This window comes from Equus quagga, chromosome 15 (genome assembly GCF_021613505.1).
Source record: "Equus quagga isolate Etosha38 chromosome 15, UCLA_HA_Equagga_1.0, whole genome shotgun sequence".
Classification (NCBI taxonomy): domain Eukaryota; kingdom Metazoa; phylum Chordata; class Mammalia; order Perissodactyla; family Equidae; genus Equus; species Equus quagga.
Genome location: NC_060281.1, coordinates 88938939 through 88958149, shown reverse-complemented (window position 1 = coordinate 88958149; position 19211 = coordinate 88938939). Strand labels below are relative to the sequence as shown.

The window sequence follows — 19211 nt, the reverse complement described above, 5'->3', positions numbered from 1 at the left end:
CTCTCTCCCCTTGGGGGATTCTGCAGGTTGGAGGCACACCACAAAGCTCTTGGGGCTTAAGATGGGACATAACTGACAGCCCAGAAAGTCCACCAGTCCTCCTGTAAATGATCCATCTGTGTGCCAGGCTGTCCAGGCCCTGCCCTTGCTCTCAGACATCACCAGAATGAGCATATCTCAGACATGTGACAACGTGATCTCCACAGACACCTAGTTAATCCATGAAGGGAGCTGAAAGAAGGTTCCTACCTCTGTCCACAGAGATCCCCGTGTTTCACTGGGAACACAGATTCCAATACCTGGTTAGCTGAACGCACTTCAGCACAGACTCAGGGAGGAGGGAGCACCTGGATACAAAAGAGAGGGTGGTGAAAGGAGGGTCCAGGAGGGCTGGGATGATGAGGAGGAGGATATGAAGCAAGGCAAGGAACAGGCAGCGAGGGAGCTGACAAGTCAGGCTCTGAGGTCAGTCTCCTGGATTGGAATCTTGACTCACTCATCACTGTCTGGGTTACTTTGGGGAAATATTTAACCTCACAATGATGGCTTCTCCTTCATCAGACTGGAGGACAGGTTGACCTTAAGTAAAGTGCTGCTGATGGATTATTGTGATGTCAGGTTGAGGGGGTGCATGTAAACACGCATGAAGGGCCTGGCATCTACCAAGGGCTGAGAAGTAGTCATTCTGTTGAGCAAGCTGTACATGTAGGATGATATTCATCCTTAAGGCACCAGTGGGTACTGTGGGTGTTTGTTTGGGGACCGTAGTAGGTCCAAGTCCCCTGGGCTGTGATCAAGTGCAAAGGGTATGACTGATGCTTCCTTTGCAGCTGCTTCTACTGGGTAGAATCAACTCACCACTCTGAAACTCACACCTGGCCCTTCGTTTGACCTCAGGAACTTACCAGCAGGAGGTCTTTAGGGTCAGAGTTCAGACAAGAGCTCAGACAGAGGGAATGGAGAATAGATATGCATTCATGGCTGCACCATTTTTGAGCTGCAAGAAGAGAGGATAAGACTGGAGCTTGGAGAGGCCAGTCCAACCAGGAAGCCTCAGGGCAGCTCCCCTGGGAGCTCCCCACCATGAACTGGGTTCCCTTCTACATTCTGCCCTTCATTTTCCCCAGAGGTCAGACTTTCCCAGGGCTCTCAGGGGTCTCCCTCCCTGACATTTCCTTCCAAGCACAGTCCCCATGGACATCTGCCCAGTCTTGGTGCATTCAGCATCATTCTGGTATTTTCTGTTTCCATGTCTCTGTGCTCTGCCTGTTCTGACCCAGCCCGCATCTGTATCTGCCTCCCTGGGAGCCTCAGCCCAGCTCACCTGAACCCTGAGCAGTTTGCACAGCACCTACTCCATTCACTGTATCAACAGAAACCAGGGAAGGCCCCTGGGTATGTGATGAAGGTTAACAGTGATGGAAGCCACAGCAAGGGAGATGGGATTCCCAACTGCTTCTTAGACTTCAGCTCTGGGGCTGACCACCAATTCACCATGTCCAAAATCCAGTCTGAGGACAAGGCTGAGCATCACAGTGGTGAGAAACACACAATTGATGAACAAGACAGGTAAACCACAGTGACACAGACCCCTGGGTATGTGATGAAGGTTAACAGTGATGTAAGCCACAGCAAGGGAGATGGGATTCCCAACTGCTTCTTAGACTTCAGCTCTGGGGCTGACCACCAATTCACCATGTCCAAAATCCAGTCTGAGGACAAGGGTGAGCATCACAGTGGTGAGAAACACACAATTGATGAACAGGACAGGTAAACCACAGTGACACAGACAAAGGGGAAGTAAGGTCAAAACCTCCCTTCCTCTGTCCCCTCATCCCCACGGTGACTCTAGGTGAGCTGCTCCCTATCCCTCTCCAGGACCCTGAGACCTTTGACTCTTCTGCTTGCAAACCCTGTCATCCTGCACCTCCACTGTGAGACACAACAAGTGTGAGGCAGACACAAGTCATAATACAGGTCATTTTGACAACACAACATTCTGTTTCCTCCAACACCGACTGTGAGACAATGCTGGGAGAGACCAGAGCAGCCTAGACAGAACAATGATGCTGAGAGAGTGGCTGGCCTGAGATGACCATTTCCCCAGGAACCATCGGGCCCTGTGTTACCAGCATGGGGCTCTCCTCAGTGAAGCAACACAGACCTTAGGGCTCCAGGGGGCAACCCTGGAAATCATCTGTAGTTAATGTCTCGCTCCAGGGGCACCATGGTGTACAGCAGGACTCCTGTCTGGGTTGAGGGTTCAGCAGGAAGCATGAGAACCTCAAGGGAGGCAGGGCAGAGAGACATGAACCCCATGGTTACTGCTGAGCTGGGGTCCAGTATGGAAGGAGGGTGCATGTTAGGAAGTCTGTGGTGGGACCTACATTTACCATGGCCTGGGCTTCCTCAGCTGTCGTAGATTATCAGCTTGTGGTGCCAAGAGTGGCTCTGCATCCTTCCCACAGAACTTTTCCAGAAACAAACCAGGACCACATCCAACAGGACAGCAACAGGGCATGGAGGATGGAGGATGCTGAGGTGGAAATGTGTTAATTCCTCTGACTCTCAGCCCCATCAGTGATCCACCTCAAATGCATTGGGAGGGCCAGGCTTCTTGGATATGTGGATTTCCTCCATAACTCTCTGGAATCAGAAAACAACCATCTTTAACACACACCTACACATCTGTGTCAACATGGAGAAGCTGCATTAACCAATTAACCCCGTTCCCTGGGCACTGAGCTCACTAGGGCTGGGTGGGATTTCAGGGCTGAACCCAGAACATCTGGCTGGTCTCCTGAGTGACTGATCTCTGAGATGGAAGGTCCAGGAGCTGCCTGGGGCCTGGATGACTCCCAAGTGGGCAGGAGTGGAGGAGGTGGCTGGTCTCCCAAGGAGGAAGTAGACCGGGTGCAGGAGGAGCAGGAAAAGGTGGAAATCAGGTCTCAGCCTTGTAGTGTCATGTGTCAGCCTCTGGTTGGCTGAGTCACTGAGGTCACAGGGCCATCTACCATCTTCCTCCCCACTTCAGTTAAAGGTTGTTACTACCAAGGCTTTGATGTGACTTTGTCCCCAAGAATGGCTTCTGTGGGTCCCTCCAGGGAGGAGTTTCCTCCACCACTTACACTGTAGGAAAGGAAGCTAGGAGGACTGTAGGGAAATAAATCCAAACCCCAGTGTGGACCACACCACATCCATGTCCACCTGGGCCTTGTGGTGCCAACAACTTGGAAGAAGGTCACCTGTAGCCTCTGATGGACAGACAGAGGGACTGTGTTCTAGAAGTGATGACAGTGAATGGAAAAGGGAGGCAGAAAAGATCACGCCCTATTGTGCTTAGATGGTGACCAAGCAGTGAGGGAGCTGCCACTACAAAGCTTTGTCAGAGAGGGACCAAGGGCCATGAGATGCCATTTCTTATGGTCAAGGTTACAACAGGTCAGGATCTCATCAGAGGCCACTGTCAGCTCTTGTCATGTGAAAGTGACTAATGAACAGTGCGAAGGACAAGGGTACCTTCCTCGGTTGTTACACACCCATGCTCTTGTCCTCACAGATGTCAGGTGATCCTGAGACTTGGAGTAACATTTTATGTCAAAAGTTCTTGTTGCTGTGGCCTTAGCAGAGTCTCAAGAATGGATGTTGTGTAGTGTCATTGTCACAGTTGGGGAATCACTAATAAATAATGAGCTATTGAAAATCAGTCCAGGGAGCAGTTGAAAGAGGTCACAGGACTTATTCATGGAGACACTGTGAAGCTGATGTGGCTGTGAGTGTGAGAGTAGAGGCCAGGCAGGTGGGCCAGAGGGAGAGTGTGCTGGAGGAGGGGTCATTCCCCTCTGGCTCCTCCTGTGTCTCTCACTCTCTGTCTCTGGATGTCTCTTTATTTTATGTTTAACTATTCCAATACATCTTTACCCTATGCTGTTCTTTTAAATGCCCTTGTTTCTCATTGTCTTTTCCTGTCCATGTATGGACATGTGTGTTTGGGCATGTGGCTTTATTCCTTAACGGTCATAACACAAAAACTAATGACATTGAGTCTTTCAGTGTACTAGGTATCCTGTGTGATGATCGGAATCCTAGTCCCTCCATTGAAGGATGGAGTCTTCACTCCCCAGAGGCTGAAATGTTGGCAGCTGCAGCTCTAGTACGTCCTTCTGATGAAGAGAGCTGGCACAGTGGGGACACTCCCCTTCCTGGTTGCAGCCTGCATCTTGTGACCTGCGTGTGTGGTAGGATAGAGGCAGAGGCCGCACCTCCTTCAGCAGGATGTGAAGAGCATGCCCAGGACCAGAGCCCTGTAAGTTCTATTGCAGGCCTTACTGTGATGCCTTGCAGGTCAATGTCCTGCCTCCTTCATCCCTTCCTGTCCTTGGGCTGTGTTCTCTTGTTTATCTAGACTCCCTGCACACTGATCTCTAAGTGAGAGTTGACTCCTGGGAAAGTTCACCTGCCACAACTTATTTTCTTTTTTTTTTTTTTTTTAGTTATAATTTACATACAATAAATTCACCCTTTTCAGTTAACAGTTCTATAAGTTTTAATAAAGATGTACAGAGGTGTAAGCATTTCTACAATCACCATGTATAACAGTTCAATCATTGTCCATCAATTCTACAGATCTTTTGGTAGTCACACCCTCCCTCCAACCCCGATCTTGGTGACTCCTGATCTGTTTTCTGTCCCTAAAGTTGGGTCTTTGTGAGAACATCACATAGATGGAATCATGAGTAGTATCCTTTTGATTCTGGCTCCTTTCAATCAGCGTAATGCATTTGAGATGCATTATGTTGCTGTATGTTGAGTTCATTCCATTTTCGCTGGTGAGTAGAATTCCGTTGCACGGATGAACCACAGTTTGTTTATCCATTCCTCAGTGAAGTAATGTCTGTCTTGTTTCCAGTTTCCCCTGTTTGGCGATTTCAAATAAAACTTTTATACAACTTGTTATAGGTTTTTATGGGGATATGTGTTGCATGTCACTTGGGTAAACACCTGGAAATGGAATTTCTGGGTCATATGGTAGACGTTTGTTGATCTTTCTCAGAAACTGCCAAACTGTTTTCCAACATGGATGCTTGATTTTGCATCTTCATTGTCACCAGGCATTTACGAGACTAGCAGTTGTTCCACATCCTCATTAACACCATATTGCCAGATTTTATTTAAGTCATTTTAATATGTCTATAATGGTATCCCATTATGTTTTTAATTTTCAGTTCCTTAGGGACATGCGATGGTGAGCATCTTTTCAGGTGCTTATCATCATCTCTGTATTTTGTTCTGTGAAGTGTTTGGTCAAATCTTTGCACACTTTCAAATTCACATTCCCCAGATGACTTGTCCTTGTGTGTGTGTGTGTGTGTGTATTTAGATGGATGTGATTTTATCTCATGAGTAGTTTCATATGTCCACTACCACAGTCAAGATACAAAACAGTTCCATCTTCACAAGGATCCCTTGTGCTGTCCTTTATAACAACACCCACCTCCTCCCTCAGAGATGCCGTTCACTGTCCCTAATGCCTGCAACCACTAACTGGTTCTCCATTTCTAAAATTTTACCTTTTCAGAAATGATGTATAGAAATAAAAAATAGAGTCCTATAGTATGTTGGCTTTTGGTATTGGCATTTTCCAGTCTGCGTAATCCCCTGCACATTCATCAAAATATTATGTGCATTAAGAGTTTGTTCCTTTTCATTGCTGAGTAGTATACCCTGGTACTAGAGTACCAAAGTCTGTTTATCCATCCACATATTGAGGCACATCTGGATTTGTCTCACTTTGGGGCTATTATGCATAAATTGCTGGTAACATTTGTGCATAACTTCTCTATTAACATAAGTTTTTGTTTTTCTGAGACAAATGCCGACAAGTACAATTGTGAGTTGTATACTAACGAGTCTAGTTTTTAAAGAAGTTTCCTTACTCTTTCCCAGAGTTGCTGCGCCATTTCACATTCTCATCACTAATCAGGAGTGACCCAGTTTCTCCACATCCATGCCAGCATTTAGGAATTTTCAATATTTTTCTTGCGGCTATTCTGATAGGTATGTAGGGATGTCTCCTTGTGGTTTTCATGTGTATTTCCCTCCTGGCCATTGAGGGACATCTCTTCAAGTGCTCTTTACCATCTCTATATGCTCTTCCAAGAAATGTCTTTTCTTGTCCATTGCCCATTTCCTGCATGGGGTTTATTTTTACTGTTTAGTTTTGGGGTTTTTCATACACTCTGTACACTGGTCATTCATTGCATATGTGGTTTGCAAATATTTTCTCTCTGTTGCTTGTTTTTTTCATCCTTTCAGAAAGTTTTGCAAAACAAAATATATTGCTTTTGCTGAGATTCAATGCATTAATCTTCCTTTTTCAAATCATGCTCCTAGTGTCATTGAAGAAATCTTGACTAGCTCTATATCCCAAAAATTTCTGCTGTCGTTTTTCTAAAACATGAAAACAGGATTTCCTGAGAGATACGTGAGCAATTTGTCTGTGTCTGATGATGAGTTCTGCCCTTTCACGTAGAAGCACAACCCCAGTCCCTACAAGCTTCTGCTTCATCACTGCCCAGCCCACCCCCATGGATGACCGCTCATTACAGAGCATGACTGAGGGGTTCTCCCCAAGCCCAGAGAGGAATCCTGGGGCACAGACCAAGCTGTGTGTGCATGTGCTGGGGGCAGGGGTCAGCACTTTCTCACTCAACACCACAGAGGCTCTGAGTGCTCAGGGATACGCCTAGGGAACAGGACCCACTTTCACAGCCTCCTTCAAGCTGAGCCCTTTTCTGTTCAGCAGGGAGACATGCAACAGGGCCACACAAAGGAAGGAAGTGGATTTGCATTTCTTCAGAGAATAAGAGAGGCCCTGAGGCATATCCCCAGCTGTGGGCTCAGAGGCAGAGCTCCTGGGCATCTCCACCATGGCCTGGACACTTCTCCTGCTCCCTCTCCTCACTCTCTGCACAGGTGCTGTCCCTCAGGGCTCAGCCCCCAAAGAAACCAGTGAGCAGCTTGGTGCTGACCTTCAACTCTGCAGAGGGGAGGCCGCAGGGTGTGTGCCCTCTGGGAATGAGATCCTCATCCCCACACTCACCTCTGCTCTCCTCTCTTGCAGGTTCTGTGGCCCCTTCTGAGCTGACTCAGTTAACTGCGGTGTCTGTGGCCTTGGCACAGACAGCCAGGGTCACCTGCCAGGGAGAGAGACCAAAAAGTGTCTATGCTGGCTGGTACCAGCAGAAGCCAGGCCAGGCCCCTGTATGGGTCATCTATAGTAAAAACAATTGGACCACAGGCACACCTGAACAATTCTCTGCCTCTGACTCAGGGGACACAGCCACCCTGACCATCAGTGGGGTCCAGTTTGAGGACGAGACTGACTATTACTGTGGGGTAAGTGTTGGAAGTGGGAGCAGCTGGCAGTCACTCACGGTGACACAAACAGATGAGGAAGTAGGACACAAACCTCCTGCCCTGCCTGGCTCTCACTCTCACCTGCCCTCTGAGCAGCTGTAGGTCAGGCCTTAGGCTCAGGCGTCATCTGTGGTACTTGCTTGGCCCCTCTAGGGCCAGGAGACTGAGCAGGTTCTCTGTCCTCTCAGGGCCTTCATTTATTCTGATGAAAAATTGAGAAATGTAGCTGTTCTGAGTTCCAAAGTCTGTTGTCAGGTTTGGAGTAGAAAGGAAATGTTTAGGGCACCATGATGTATTACAGTGGCTCCAGCAGTAATCATGTGTCACTCAGGAGAAAGGAGAGCTGTCTGAGATGGCTTAGTCTTGCGGGAATTCATCTTCTCCTGGTGCAAACCAGCTTGGTGGAGCCCCAAAAGCCTGGGATCATCTGGTTTCCTGGATGAGATGTCCCCCACATCTTAACAGGCTGTCTGAGCCTGGGCACGACTGGAGACCTGATCTCTCCACCCCAGGGCCCCTCTGATCCTGAAATTCCACAGAAACTGTAGAGGAAGTGCAGAGACCCCCTTGGGTTCTTCCTGGGGACTTTCTCTTGGCTGCACTGTCCTAATGTTGTACTCAAGGTCCCAAGGTCCCAAGTCCCCAAGACAACTCCCTAATGGGTTCAGAGTTTGTTTGGAGTGATAAAAAAATCGCTAAAAACAGATAATACTAATGGTGCACAACATTTTGAATGTACTTAGTATCCCTGAACTGTTCACTTAAAAATGATTGTATTATTTAGATTTCTCCAGAGAAACAGATCCAATAGGTTATATATGTATAAATAAAAAGATCTATTGTGAGGAATTGGCTCGCAAGATCATGGAGGTTAAGAAGTCCCATGATGTTTAACCTGTAAACTGGTGACCCAGGAGAGCCAGTGGTGTAATTCAGTCCCAGGGCCTGAGAACCAGAGAAGCCAATGGTGTAAGTCTCAGTCCAAGGGCAGGAGGAGACTGATGTCCCAGCTCAACTGTGAGGGAGGAGGGAGGAGTTGTCCCTTACTCTTCCTTGTGTTCTATTCAGGTCCACAATGGATTGGATGATGCGCACCCACATCGGGGAGGGCAATCTGTCTTACTGAGTCCACCAATTCAAGTGCTAACATCATCCAGAAACACCCTCACAGACACAGTGAGAAATAAGTTTAGTCCCAGCACCTTGTGCCCCAGTCTAGTGGAAACACAAAATTAACCATCACAATGATTAAAATGGCGAATTTTATGTATACATCTTTTACTATAATTTTAAAACTGGCACAGTCTCAAAAGAGAGCAGAGGAAGCTTAATTTTGAAGTCATTTGAGTGACAAAAGAGTTGAAAGAATTGTATAATGAGCACCCAAATGCTCACTACCTGGACATAAGAATGTGTTGCTTTGTGACCGTTCAGTTCTCTCTCTCTCTCTCTCTCTCACTCTTGCTCTCTCTTCTCCCACCTCTGTGTCTGCCTGTCTGTCTCTCTCTGTCTCCATCTCTCTCTGTCTCTCCAATTCTCTCTTTTTCTCTCTCTAACTCTCTATCTTTTAATCTCTATCTCTCTTTCAGAAAATTGACAACGATCTTCCATCCAGTCTGTATCACATTTCCTCAGTTCCCCAAAATGTCTACTAGAGCTGTTTAATTTTGTTATCAGACCAGATTCCCACCTTCGCATTTGGTTACTATTTATTTGTGATCCAGCATTTATCAGTTGAGATTGCTTATAAATCTAGGCTTATGGGAAATTTTCCAAAAAGTTCCACAGAAAGCAATGTGTCATTGTACATGGTATGACACTTTTTCTGCATTGCAAGAAATGCTACAAGGAGTCCTTCACAGTGAAATGAAAGGACATTAGAGAGTAATGAGAAGTTATGCTAAGAAATAAGGAACTATAATGAAGTTAACAACGCAAGTTAATATAAAAGCCTCTACTAATGTATTTTTGGTTTGTAACTCCTCTCTGGAGATATTGCTACCAATCTTACACAAAGAAAAATAATTATCAGACAATACTATAAACACTAGTATACCAACAAATTACATGTCTATTAATTTGACATACAAGGTAACCAAACTGACTCAAGAAGAAATAGAAAATCTGAACAGACCTATAACATGTAGAGAGTTTTAAATCAGCAATTTAAAAACTCCAAACAAAGAAAAGTCCAGGACCAGATGGTCTCACTGATTAGATACCAACCATTTAAAGAGGAATTGACATTAATCTTTATCTAACTCTACCAAATGTGGAAGAGGAAGGCGCACTTTCCAACTCATTCTGTGAGTTACCAAACCAGTCAAACTCACCACAAGAAATGACAGACCAATGTGCTTTGTGAATATGGAGCAAAAATCCTTTAAAAAACACTAGCGAATAGAATCCAGTAGAGTGTTAAAAGGATTACACACCATGAGCAAGCAAGGTTTGCTCCAGTAATGCGAGGGTGAGTCAATATAGAAAATCAACCAATGGAAAATACCACATTAATATACTGAAGAGAAAAAAAGAAGACATGTCACAATACATGCAGAAAAACATTTGACAAAATCCAAGACCTTTTCCCGATGAAACAAAAAAGAAGGAAAAAAAAAAAGAAGAAGAAAAAAAAGAAAACTCCCAGAAAACTGGAGTAGAAGGAAACCATCTCAAAATGATACAGAGTGTTTATGAAAAACCCACAGCCAACATCACACTCAGTAGCGAGAGACTGAAAAGTTCCCCACTGCTATTCAACTTTGTACTGGAAATTTTAGTCAGAGAATTAAACAAGGGAAAGAAATAATGGGTATCTAAAATGGAAAGGGAGAAGTAAAATTCTCTCTCAGATGACGTGGTCCTATACATAGAAAATTCAAAGAATCCACAAGAAAACCTACTGTGGTTAAAAGTCTGAGATCAAGGTGTCAGCAGGGTTGGTCTTCCTGTGGGCTGCAAAGGAGAATCTGCTCCAGGGCTCTCTTCTAGCTTCTAGTGTTCTTCTGGCAATCATTAGTGTTCCTTGCTTGTAGATTCTGCCTCTGTCTTATTATGAGGTTCTCCCTGGTGAGTGTCTCCAAATTTCCACTTTTGTAAGGACATCAGTCAAATAGGATTAGGGATACACCCTACTCCAATATGATCTCATCTTAAATTAACTAATTACATCTGTAATGATCCTATACACAATAAGGTCTCATTCACAGACATTGGGGGCAAGGACTTGAGAGGGGATGCAATTCAGCTTATAACACTGTTTCTGCTATGGTTAGGCTCTTCCTTGTCTTGGGGGGAAATCTTGTAGATGCAAAACCCTGCAGATTGTAAGTACACCACAAAGCTTTCAGGGATTCAGGTGGGACATGAACTGCCAGCTCAGAAAGACACCTGACAGTCCCCTAAATGACGCATCTCTTGTGCCTGATATCTAGGCTCCATCCCACAGAAAAGAAATCTCTGACACAAAGAAGGGTGGCCTCCATAGCCTCCCAGGCAGGCCATAAGTCAGACAAGAACTCCGTTTCTTCAGTGTGTGGGGGTTGCTTGTTGGCAACTGACTTCCTGATGTGGTCCCCAGGATACCAAGCTGATCTGCTTCTCCTCCAACTGCAGGTCCTGGTCCTCCTGAGCCAGCCTCAGTTCTGCTATACACCTTGTGTCCCTAAGACCCCTATGCTCTCTGGACTGACTTTGAGGAATCATTGTGAGGTGTGCCTGCACTCTCTGCCCAGTGTCCCTTCCCTTCAGTGACACCAGCCCAGCCCTGAGGCCTATCAGTCTTCACCTTCCCAACCAGGCCTGCATGTTTCCCTCTGTGGACAGGTCAGAAGATACACACTGATGTCAACGTGTGCAGTTCAGTTTTGCAGTTTCTGGAAAACAAGTTCCAGCTCCCTGAATGAGTCACAAGCATGGCCAACTTTAGAGAGACAAGAGGGATGAGAGGAAATACCTCACAGATCTGGACAAATCTGCTATAGTTCTGCTGGGACATCCCATGATGTCTCTGTTGGAGAACCAGGACCACATTCTTGGATATAAGACCTCATCAGCAGGACAGGGGACTGGGAAGATGTGCCTTCCATTGACCTGTACAGTGCATCTGTGGGCTTGTGTGCATGTGTGTGTGTGCGTGCATGTGTGTATATTTTGGTGTGGCCAGGAAGAGTTGCCAAAGTCAATTGTCCCCAACGCAAGACTTTATGGTTTCATAACTTTCCTCCTTCCACTATTCCACTGTCTTGGCTTTATATTACTTTTGAGAATAAGGATTAAGGGTATTAATAGAAGGATGAGGAAGAAACATTCATATGCGCTCAAAACGTGATACATATTGATAGCACCATCTAAAGCACTTCATATTTATTAAATTAAAAAATCCTCTGTGAATGAGCATTCACATTATGATCCTGTTTTACACATGTGGAAGCTGAGGCATGGAGGGATGAGCAACTTGCCAGAGTTCAGAACTAGTATGTGGCTGACCTGGAAGCCAATGCAGGTCTTCTGACCCCAGAGATTTTGATCTTCACCACCATCCTGAGGCCTCTCATTGTTCTTTGAAAGCTGAGACCTGGCATCTCCTTAAGGTGCAGAAAGCTCTCTCTCCTCTTTCAAAAGGAAATGACTGACATCGTGGCTTTGCAGTGCAGCCCTGTTCGATAGAAGTAAAATTTGAACCACTTATGTAATCTAAAATTTTCCAGTAACCACATTTAAAAAGATACAGGTGGCATTACTTTTTAGAATATATTTTAACTCCATTAGTTGAAAAATTATCATTTGAGTATGAAGTAAATATAAAAATACTGATACATTTTACATTATTTTTATACAAGATTTGAAACTTGATAGGTTTTTCAGAGCATCCCCACCTATGTCCACAGAGAGACCTGCATTTCACTGGGAAACACAGAATCCAACACCTGATGTTCTGAGCACTCTTCAGAAGAGACTCAGGGAGGAGGGAGGACCTCACTACAGAATAGATGGTGGCTACAGGAGAGGCAGAGGAGGGCTGTGATGAGGAAGGCTGAGGATATGGGAAATAGTGAGGGGCACGCAGGGAGGGGGCTGACTGGTGAGGCACTGATGTCAATGTCCTGGATTGGAATCCTGACTCACTCCTCACTGTTTGGGGGACTTTGGGGAAATCATGTAACTTTGCAATGATGGCTCCCTCCTCATGAGACTGGAGGAGAGGTTGACCTTAAGTAGAGAGCTGCTAGTGGGTTATTGTGATGTCTGGTTGCAGGGATGCATGTCGACACTCACCAATGGACTGGCATCTATTGAGGGTTCAGAAGAGGTCATTCTGTTGAACTAGCTGTACGTGTAAGATGATATTCATTCTAGGAGCACCAAGGGTCACTGTGGGTCTTCGTTTGGGACCCTAATAGATCCAAGTCCCCTGGGTCATGCTCAAGGGCATAGGGCATGACTGATGCTTCCTTTGCAGACACTTCTACACTGGGTAGAATCAACCCCCGACTCTGAAACCCACACCTGGCCCTTCTTCTGAATTGAGGAAATTACCCGCAGGAGGACCATAGGCTCAGGGCTCAGACCAGAGCTCAGACAGAGGGAATGGAGAATAGATGTGCGTTCAGTGCTCCTCCTTTCTTGACCTGCAAGAAGAGAGAATAAGACCAGAGCTTGGAGAGGCCAGTCCAGCCAGGCAGCCTGAGGGCAGAGCTCCCGGAAGCCCCCAAACCATGGACTGGGTTATCTTCTACCTCTTGCCCATCATTTTCTCCATAGGTCAGAGTATTCTAGGGCACTTGGAATCTCCCTCCCTGACATTTCCCTTCAAGCACAGTCCCCAGGGACATCTGTCCAGTCTTGGTGCATTCAGCAATGTTCTGATACTTTCTGTTTCCAGGTCTCTGTGCTCTGTCTGTGTTGATCCAACCCCCAACTGCATCTGCTTTCCTGGAGCCTCGGCCAAGCTCACTTGTATCCTGAGCAGTGAGCACAACAAATACTTCATTCCCTGCGTAGATTTACAGTGGCAGAAGCCACCACAAGGGGGCCGAAACCTGACTGCTTCTGAAGCTTCTGGTTGTGTCTTGACTCCTACTTAACCATCTCCAAAATCCAGTCTGAGAATGAGGCTGAGTATCACTGTGGTGAGAGCCATACTATTGATGGACAGGTCGGGTAAGGCACAGAAACACAGACAAATGGGATTTGAAACCCAAACTTCCCTCCCTCTGTCTCCTCTTCCCCACAGGGACTCAGGGTGAGCTGTTCCCTGTTCCTCTCCTGGACCCTGAGACTTTGACTCTTCTCTTTGAAAACTCCATCGTCCTGTTCCTCCTCCTTGAGATAACAGACACAGGGCACAATTTCGGTCATTTTGACAGCACAGAATTCTGTTTCCTCCACCACTGGTGTTTGGTGATGATGATGGGAGAGACCTGACCAGCTCAGGCAGGAAAACTGCCCTGAGAGAGTGGCTGGGCTGAGATGAACATGTCGCTAAGAATAGCTGGGTTTTGTGCACCCACATGGTGCTTTGTTCCAGGAAGTGATACATAACTCAGGGTCCCATGGATAACCCTGGATATCATCTGAAGCTAATGTCTTGACTCTGTGTACACCATGGTGAACAGCATGACTCCTGTCAGAGTTGAGGTTCAGCAGGAAGCCTTGGCCCCCAGGGAAGGCAGGGCAGAGGGTCCTGAACCCCATGGTGGGTGCTGATCTGGGTTTCAGTAGGGAAGCAGGGTGCATGTTAGGAGGTCTGTGGCAGGACCAACATGGAGCATGGCTTGGGCTTCTCCAGCTGAGTTAGATTCCCAGATTGTGGTGCCAAGAATGGCTCCAGATCCTGTCCACAGGACTTTTCCAGGGACAATTGAGGACCACGTCCACTAAGACATCAGCAGAGCATGGGGACAGGGAACACTGAGATGGAAAATATGTTGATTCCCCCCAAGACTCAGTCCTGTGAGTGAGGGAAGGAGTGGAGATGGTGCAGGATGTCACGGGTAGATGGACATCAGGGCTCAGTCCTGCAGTGACATGTGTCAGTCTCTGGTTGGCTGAGTTTTTGGGGTCACAGAGCCGTCTCCTATCCTCCCCACTCCAGGAAAGGGTTGATCTCTATAAGGATTTTCAGTGACATTGTCCACAGCAAGACTTCCTGAGGGTCCCTCCAGTGGGGAGTTTCCTCCATCACTTATATGGTACGAAAGGGAGTTGAGAGGATTGTAGGAAAATAAATCCAAACCCCAGTGTGGACTACAGCACATCTATGTCATTTTGGACCTTGTGGGGCTAACAACTTGGAATAAGGCTGCAATTTGCCTCTGATGGACAGACAGAAGGACAGCATTCTAGATGTGAAGACAGTGAGTGGAATTTGGAGGCAGATAAAGCCCATTCCCTGCTGTGTTTAGATGGAGTCCCAGCAGTGAGGAAGCTGCCACCACCAAGCTTTGTCAGAGAGGGACCAAAGACCCATTAGAGGTCATTTCTTATGGTCAAGGTTACGATAGGTCAGGGTCTCACAAAGACCACTGTCAGCTCTTGTCACATGAAAATGACAATAAATGATGTGAAGGAAGAATGTCTCTTCCCAGGGTTTTCACACCCATGCACTTGGCTCACAGATGCCAAGTTTTCCTGAGAACAGGAGTAACAGTTTATGTCAAAAGTACTTGTTGCTGTGTACTTAGCGGAGTCTTGAGGATGGATGTCATGTAGTGTCATTGTCACAGTTGGAGAATCTGTAAAGCCTGATGAGCTATTGACAAATCATTCCAGGGAGCAGCTGAAACAGTCAGAGGACCTGCACGTGGAGGCACATTAGAGCTGAGGTGGCTGTGAGTGTGACGGGGGCAGGCAATTGAGCTGGAGTGAGAGAGTGCTGGAGGAGGGGTCCTTTACTCTGGCTCCCCCTGCATCTCTCACTCTGTCTCTGTCTCTGACTGTCTCTTGATTTCTCCAGTTGTTTATGTCCTTTTAATACTTCTAGTACTTCTTTATCCTATGCTGTTCCTTTTATGTGCACTCTTTCCTCATTGTCTTTTCCTGTCCATTTTTTGTGCATGTTTCTGTGTCTTTATTCCTTAATGGTCATAACACCAAACCTATGACATTGAATCTGTTACTGTCTTGGTGTCCTGTGTGACACCCAAAATCCACACCTCTCCCCTGCAGTATGAAGTCCTCATTCCCCAGAGGCTGGGGTATTGACAGCTAAAGCTCCAGGACTTGTTTCTTGTGAAGAGAACTGGCACTGTGGGGATACCCCCCTTCCTGGTGGCCTCCAGCATCTAGTGGCCTGGGTGTGCGGTGGGATAGAATAAAGAGTCCCACACCATTTAGTAGGATTTAAAGAATTCACGCCACACCAGAGCCACGTAAGTGCTACTGCAGGCTTGGCTGTGACTGCTTCACAGATCAGTGTCCATCCCTGTCCACATCCCATCTCTCCATTCCTCCCTGTCCTCGGGATGTGTTTTCTGGTTTATCTAGAACTCCTGTTCACTAGTCTTTAAGAGAGAGTTGGCTCCTGCCAACCTTCACCTGTCACAGTTCTTTTTTCACTGACTTATAATTTCCATACACTAAAATCCACCCTTTGTAGTGAACAGTTCTATGAGCGTTGATAAATGCATACAGAGGTGTAAGCACTTCCACAATCACGATGCATAACAGTTCAATCCTTGTCCATAAATTTATCAAAACCCTTGGTAGTCACACTCTCCCTCCAGCCCCAATCCCACAACTCTAGATCTCTTGTCTGTCCCTATAGTTGGGTCTTTGCAAGAATGTCATATAAATGGAATTAGATGTGGTAGCCTTTCAATTCTGGCTTCTTTCACTAATCATAATGCATTTGAGATGCCTCTGTGTTGTTGGATGTTAAGAGTTATTTCCATTTTTGTTTTGAGTAGAATTCCTTTGCAAGGATGAACCACAGTTTGTCCATTCTCTAGTGAATTAACATTTGAGTTGTTTCCAGTTTCCACACTTTGGCAATTTGAAATAAAACCTTTTTAAATCTGCTATGGGTTTTTTCTGTGGACATGTGTTTCCATTTTACTTGGGTAAATACCTGACAATGGAATTTCTAGGACATATGGCAGATATATATTGAACTTTCTCAGAAACTGTCAAACTTTTCCAATGTGGATGCTTGATTTTGCATTTCCTATTTTTTTTAAGATTGGCCCTGAGTTAACATCTGTTGCCAATCTTGTTATTTTCTTCTCCCCAAAGCCCCCATTGCATAGTTGTGTATTGTAGTTGTAGGTCCTTCTAGTTCTGCTATGTGGGATGCCACCTAAGCATGCCTCAATGAGCAGTGCTAGGTCTATGCCAAGGATCCTAACCAGCTAAACCCTAGGCCATGGAAACAGAGCATGGGAACTTAACCACTTGGCCACTGGGATGGTCTCTGATTTTGCATCTTCATTATCACCACACATTCATGAGACTTCCAGTTCTTCCACATCCTCATTATCACTATATTGTCATGTTTTTAAAGCCACTTTAATGTATCTACAGTGTTATCTCATTATGTTTTTAATTTTCATTTCCTTAGAGACCTGTGATGTTGAGCATTTTCTCAAGTGCTTATTTGCCATCTGTGTATTTTTTTTGGTGAAGAGTTTGATCAAATCTTTGCCCATTTTCACATTCCTATCCCCCTGGTGACTTGCACTTCTTTGTGTATCTGTGTATTTAGATCGATGTGATTTTATTCCATGATTAGGCTTACGTATGCACCACCACAGTCATGATACAAACAGTTCCACCTCCACAGGGATCCCTCATGTTGTCCTTTAATAACAACATCGACCTACTTCCTCTGAGGTGCCATTCTCTAACTCTAACCCCTGGCATCCACTAATGATTCTCCATTTCTACAATTTTTTCTTTTCAGAAATGATATATAGAAATAAAAAGTAGAGTCTTATACTATGTAGCCTTTGGGATCGACAGTTTTCACTCTGCATAATATGCTGTACATTCATCAAAATTGCTGTGTGCATTAAGACTCCATTCTTTTTCATTGCTGAGTACTGTTCCATGCTCTTGCTGTACCAAAGTCTGTTTATCCATCTACCCATTAAGGAATATCTGTATTGTTCTCACTTTATGGCTATTTGAGGCTATAAAGCATAAGTTTGCTATGGACATTTGTGTATAGTTTCTCTGCGAACATATGTTTTAATTTTTCTGAAATAAATACCCAGGAGAACAATTGCTTGGTTGTATGATAACCACAAGATTAGTTTTTTCCAGAAGCCGCTATACTCTTTTCCAGAGTAGCTGTACCATTTCACATTCTCATCAGCAATCCTGAGTGGTCCAGTTTCTCCATATCCTTGCCAGCACGTAGATTTGTCATTATTTTTATTGCAGTCATTCTGATCGGGATATCGGGATAGCTCTTGGTGGTTTTCATGTGCATTTTCCTCATGGCTGGGGGGAACATCTTTTCATATGTTCTTTGTCATCTCTATATCATCTTCCATGAAATGTTCAGTCTTGTTCATTGCCCACTTTCTGGGTGGATTTTATATTTACTGTTTGGTTTTGAGATTTATTCATATTCTCTATACACTAATAATTCACTTGATATGCAATTTTCAAATATTTTCTGACTGTTGTTTGCTTTTTTCATGCTCTTTGGAAAGTTTTACACAGTAAATTATGTTAATTATGATGAAATTCAGTGTTTGATCAATCATCCTATTACAAATCATGCTTCTGGTGTCATCAAAGAATTCTTGCCCAGCCCTAGATTCCAAAGACCTTTTCCAGCACTGGATTTGTAATTAGCCCTGTGCACAATTAGGGATACTGAGGTACCACACCTATGACCTTCCTCAGGAGCTCTCAGCAAGAGTAAAAACTTACAGCACCTCAGTGACTCCTGAAATGCTCCACATGCCTTAGCAAGGGAGAAATTGTATTCCGCTCTGTCACTCAGGAACTGTGATCTGGGGTAGGACCCTGCCCCTATCTAAGCCTCAGTGTGTCAGCTGTAGAATAGTTTCTGAAAATGTGGATAAATTCACCTCTGAGCTCTTCCATGGCCAGATCAGGCCCAGAGTAAGTCCATGACATCACTCCTGACATTATAGTAATAAAAAAGGACTTTAAGTTTGTGAAGGAATACTAAGAACAACTACATGAAAAAAAAACTGATGAAAAGGGCAAATTCCTAGAAAGACACAAATTACTAAAACTACCTCAGTAAAAAAAGGAAAAAATGGATGAAGTCTGCAAAAAGGAAAAAGATTAAATCAGTAATCAAAAACCACCCACAAAGGCCCAGACACACATGGCTTCACTGGCGAATTCCATCACTTATTTAGAAGAATTAATACCAATTATTCACAAGCTCTTTCACAAAATAGAAGAGGAAAGAACACTTAGCACCACATTCTATGAGGCCACTATTCTTCTGATAACAAAACCAGATAAAGAGATCACAAGGACATAAAACTATAGATCAATAACCCTTAAAGATATGGATACAAAAGTCCTCTACAAATTACTGGAAAACTTAATCCAGCAATATGGAAAAAGAAATGTGCTCTGTGATGAAGAGGTATTTATCACAGGAATGCAATGTTGTTTAAACACCTGGAAATCAGTCAATGGAATGCACCATATTAATAGAATAAAGGACAAAAATCATGATCTTCTCAAGAGTCACAATGTTTTCATGCATCTGATGTTGCCTCTGGTTGTATTTCTAGTCCCATTACAGCATCAAAAAGATAAGATTGGAAGTGCAGAGATGGGACAGGGGGTTATTCCAT

The 19211-nt window shown here is 45.0% G+C and overlaps 1 gene segment (V, D, J or C); it reads left to right on the top strand.

Moving 5' to 3' along the window:
• The first annotated feature begins 6929 nt into the window (after positions 1-6929).
• Positions 6930-17223, top strand: LOC124227174 (immunoglobulin lambda variable 3-19-like). The segment is given in 3 exon segments: positions 6930-6975; positions 7124-7395; positions 17182-17223. Coding segments are annotated over 3 exon segments (360 nt in total).
• The last annotated feature ends 1988 nt before the right edge of the window (positions 17224-19211 follow it).